Source organism: Rhinopithecus bieti, unplaced genomic scaffold, assembly GCF_001698545.2.
Source record: "Rhinopithecus bieti isolate Rb0 unplaced genomic scaffold, ASM169854v2 scaffold_26603, whole genome shotgun sequence".
NCBI lineage: Eukaryota > Metazoa > Chordata > Mammalia > Primates > Cercopithecidae > Rhinopithecus > Rhinopithecus bieti.
Window position 1 is genome coordinate 225,315 of NW_016812252.1, and position 4,750 is coordinate 230,064.

The window sequence follows — 4,750 nt, forward strand, 5'->3', positions numbered from 1 at the left end:
GAACTAGAGAGGATTTGGAGTTGACCGAGAGAGAGGGAGAGAGAAGTGGATGGAGTAACGTGACCTAAGTGGAGGGACACCGGGTCCCTGAGGTGTGGGTGCAAAGGGAGGTGTGAGGGGCCAGGAGGGAGTGAGTGCTGACAGTTGTTGAGGAGTGGAGTGTATGCGGATGTACTAATAGCCACAATGAAGCTTCCCTTTGCTGGCGAAGCACTGCAGAGGCCATCCCTACAAGCAGAGGGTTGCAGCAGGCTCTATTCTCTCCCGCTCAGGAGTGGGAGGCCGGCGGGTGTTTCGGGGTCCCGCTAGGAAAGGGGACCGCGGGACCTGGTTCAGGCAGCCGGCGTCGGCGCGGGACGAGCTGAACGGTTCTAGCGAAGCGCTGCCTGCCTCAGAGCAGCCGCGACGCTCCCCTAGTAGAGCTGGGCCGCCTGGAGCCAGAGGCGAGGGCCGCTTCTGCCGCTGTTGCAGGATTCCCGGCCCTGGGGAGAAAAGCGTCTCCATCAGAGCCGAGCAAATTGCTCGCGCCGGCTGTCGGGACCTCCGAGGCGCGGGGCCAGACTGCGAGGAGGCGCGGGAGCAGAGGCTGCGCTCGGTCGGCGGTTCACTGGAACCGTATCCGCTGGCGGCGCTCCGGTGGGACCGCGGTCAGGAGGCGCCGGTGGCTGCTGAATTGCAGCTGCGGGACCCTGGAAAACTGGGGCAAAGAGGCAGTGAGCTTTGCCCAGCCCACCACCCTGGCCTCTGGAGGTGAGCGCCGCCCCAAGGTCACTAAACCGGGGCCCTGCGTCGCCCCAGTGCCGCGGGGAGAAAAGGAACCGGCCCGGGCGTCCACAAAACCTAGGCACAGTATGCCCTGTTCAGAGAGGATCCCGACCCCACCAACAACCAGCCTGCCTCCGAAGGCTGAGAAGTAAATCAAGGCGTCCCGGACCGTTTCCTGGAGCGCCCGCTTCACCCACCTCTGGCTGGGCTGGCAAGGAGAGGATTCTACTCTCTTCCTAGGCTCCTCTATCTCCAGCTCAAAGCCCCTGGCTTTTCCGCAGAGGCCTGGAGGGGACCTGAAAGTAATCATTCTGCCAGGCTTCCCGCCCGCATTTTCTTGCCTGTTTTCTGAGCCTTCGAATGCCGGACAGCCATGTGAAGGCACATCTTGGGAAGACTGATTCCAGTCCTTCCCAGGGTGCACGCATCAGGCATCCTCTTCTGCACCAGGGCTGGGGGTTCTGTTCCTCTACGGGACAGTCAGAAATCAGTATTTTCAGAGCAGAACTCCTTTCTACTCTGAAAATCCTTTAGAGGAACTCCTTCATTTGCCCCCAATCCCAATAAACACACAAACACACACACACGCGCACACACACACATACACACACAGGCTCCTTAAAGGCTGAAAAGGGAGCCGAGTATGGAATTCAGGGAAGTGATGACACACACAACAATGCTGTTACACCTGGCTGCTGCAGGGCTGAGCAGCGGAAATGCCTGTGAGAAGAAGAAAGAAAGAGAGAGAGAGGCAGAGAGCCAGCCTGGGTGGTCAGAAAAAAAAAAAAAGAAAGAAAAAAGAGAGAGAGAGAAAAGGAGAGAGGAGCCCCCACCAGGATAGGGCCAGACCCAGCTGTTTTTCCCCCTGCCCAGGCCCTGGCTGGGGGAGGATAGGCACTAGGCCAATCTGCAGCAGCCCCAAATCTGACTCACTACTCCCACCCAAAGCCTGGGCAAGGATGGGGTAAGGAAGAAGAAAAACATCTGCACTCCTGCTCAGAAAGCAGCAGCAGGGATTCTGCAGAAGTGCTGCTTCCCCCATGTGTATTTGGTGCAGTGGGAGACCGCCCATAAAAAAAAACCAAGCCACTTTGTGGATAGCCTTGCTCCCTCTCATCCTTGTGACCAGGCAAGGGCTGCCCTGCTGACCTCTCTGGTGTCATCTTCAAGATGCTGAATTCCAAAGAGCCCCAACACCCTTGTCCTCCCTCCCTTTCATCTCAGAATGCAGATCAGAGGCCTGAGTGAGCAGCAGACAACACTTGTAGATGGCCTGTGGATGCTGGAACCACAGGCCACTGAAGGCTCCTTGGGCTTCCGGAGAACTCTCAGAGTCTAAGCAGCCTGGGAGGAAGAGGCAGTGACAGGCATTGAGCCAGCCACTCCAGACATGCCAATCACAAACGCACACCTACACGACATCCATTCAGTCCACCTTCCTCCATAAGGCAGCCTTGCCCCACTCCTCAGCACCAAGGAGTTTGGGGTTTGAGGATTCAAAACACTGGCCATCTCTCTCATACTTTATAACCGCAGATTTTTTGTTAAGGCCAAGTTAAAAGGCACTGTTAAGGAGCATACTGTTAAAAGGCACACCTGATTTTCCCTGAAACAATCTCTGTACATGCTGATATAACTGGATTCCCATCAGAATTCTGCTTAAGGTAGGTGACAACTAACTCCTGATCCTCTGGAGAAAGATCAGAACAAATGTCTCATCAGGAGAGAGATTTGAACAAGTCCCTCCCTCAGCCTGATGTTTTTCTTCCCAGTCTGTGGCAAAATACATGCACTGGGAGGGAAAGAGGCATCGAAGAATTGTGAAAGAAAGGAAGAAAGGGGGGAAGGAAAGAAGAAAGGAGAAAAAGAGAAGACGCTATATCCACCAGCTACATTTACTCTGATACTTGATGACCATATTATGTAACTATCAGTATAAGTGTGTTTTACCTTGTAAATACAAATCTCACACCTTGTACATGTGCATACCTGTGTTTCTGAGCAGCATACATGCACCTGGTATCTCACCCATCTCAAGGACAGTTCTCTATGACTTTCGTATGTGACCCCTGTGCACACACATACACAGTCCCGCAAAGTCCCGGCAACATCCCCGGCTGTATTAGCGCAATAGCTGAAGGGCATCTACTTGGTGCTGTTAAAGCACACATCCAACCTTCACTCCAACCCCATAGGATTAGTACAGGGATTCCAAGGAGGAGCCTGGTTCCTAAATCCACTGGCAACGCAGGGAGAGGCAGAGGTTATTCAGGCGGTGCCCCTGTACGACTATTCCCAGAGATCCTCTCCCCAGCCCCATTCCAGACGAGTTACTCTGAGAGCGACAGGGACAGGCCAGTCCGAGGTTTCTTCGTACAGTCACACGCGTTTCTGTGCTCATTTTCCCAAAGCCTCAGAGCAGCTCTCCCCCCGCTCCCCGTCCGGCCCTCTCGCCGTCTCGCCCCTCCCCAGCCCCGAGCTAGTTCAGCCTCAAGACAGCAGCAAACGGCAGAGCAAAGGAGTCGTTTTCTTTCACCTGAAAGCTGCGAGGAGGCTTGGAGTGCCTCTTCTCGCTGGGGCCCGAGCTTCCTGGGCTTTGGCCGGGTGCGGGTGGACCCCACCGGGGTCCTCGTCATCTCCCAGCCCAGCCCGCAGAGCGAGTACCGGCAGATTTCAAGGGCGCGTGAGCCTGGCTGTCGGCTGGGCCCCGGAGGCTCGCCGGGCGGGGGCAGGCCGGTCCAGGCTGTGCGGGGCGTTTACAAAAAGTGACTTGGAGATGAACTCGCCCGTGCGCGGCTGGCCGCCCCGCTATAGGGGCGAAGGCGCCTGACGCAAGCGGAACTCGGTGGAGCCCATACGAATCAGAACAGAGCGAGGCTCCTGGCGCACTAGGGACTCCAGGAGGCAGCTCTGCCAGAGACGCGGGTCGTGCTTCGGGAAACCGGGGGGCGGGGGGAGGGGAAGACAGCAGAAAAGAAAACCCACCAAGGCGGGGACTGGCCTGGGCGGGGAGGGGCGGCGAGGCCGGAGCCCCTCTCTGTTGGGCGGACTCCCCATGGCCAGAGGCTGAGCTCCACTCCCGCCGGCCGCTCCCTAGGGGAAGGGGAAGGAGAGGGGAGAGCAGCGAGAGGCCTCCAGCAAGCAAACGCGGGCAGCATCCGCAGTCTCCAGAAGTTTGAGACTCGGCCGTAAGCGGACTTGTGCGCCCCAACTCTTTGCCGCACCAGCGCCTGGAACGGAGAGCAGAGGCGGCCCGGCCGCGGCGCGCCGGCTTTGTCATGATGGCCAGCTACCCAGAGCCCGAGGACCCCGCGGGGGCCCTGCTGGCCCCAGAGACCGGCCGCACAGTCAAGGAGCCAGAAGCGCCGCCGCCGAGCCCAGGCAAGGGCGGAGGGGGTGGCGGCGGGACAGCCCCGGAGAAGCCGGACCCGGCGCAGAAGCCCCCGTACTCGTACGTGGCGCTCATCGCCATGGCGATCCGCGAGAGCGCGGAGAAGAGGCTCACGCTGTCCGGCATCTACCAGTACATCATCGCCAAGTTCCCGTTCTACGAGAAGAACAAGAAGGGCTGGCAAAATAGCATCCGCCACAACCTCAGTCTCAACGAGTGCTTCATCAAGGTGCCGCGCGAGGGCGGCGGCGAGCGCAAGGGCAACTACTGGACGCTGGACCCGGCCTGCGAAGACATGTTCGAGAAGGGCAACTACCGGCGCCGCCGCCGCATGAAGCGGCCCTTCCGGCCGCCACCCGCGCACTTCCAGCCCGGCAAGGGGCTCTTCGGGGCCGGAGGCGCTGCAGGCGGGTGCGGCGTGGCTGGCGCCGGGGCCGACGGCTACGGCTACCTGGCGCCCCCCAAGTACCTACAGTCCGGCTTTCTCAACAACTCGTGGCCGCTACCGCAGCCTCCCTCACCCATGCCCTATGCCTCCTGCCAGATGGCGGCGGCCGCAGCGGCTGCAGCAGCGGCGGCTGCGGCCGCGGGCCC

General features: G+C 59.3%; 2 protein-coding genes across 2 annotated transcripts in view; one reads left to right on the top strand and one right to left on the bottom strand.

The window, feature by feature from the left end:
- Positions 1 to 228: 228 nt before the first annotated feature.
- On the bottom strand, positions 229 to 3,401 carry FOXL2NB (FOXL2 neighbor). The gene is made up of 3 exons (XM_017895829.1): positions 3,302 to 3,401; positions 1,107 to 1,226; positions 229 to 482 (listed from the first exon to the last, which is right to left on the bottom strand). Exons 1-3 carry the CDS (start codon positions 3,399 to 3,401, stop codon positions 229 to 231), a joined length of 474 nt encoding a protein of 157 aa, XP_017751318.1.
- A 394-nt stretch (positions 3,402 to 3,795) lies between these two features.
- Positions 3,796 to 4,750, top strand: part of FOXL2 (forkhead box L2) — a 2,072-nt gene continuing 1,117 nt past the window's right edge. The window contains exon 1 of the mRNA XM_017895818.1: positions 3,796 to 4,746. Coding sequence (XP_017751307.1) covers positions 4,044 to 4,746 — 703 coding nt within the window. The 5' untranslated portion in view covers positions 3,796 to 4,043. The remainder of the gene's footprint in view (positions 4,747 to 4,750) is intronic.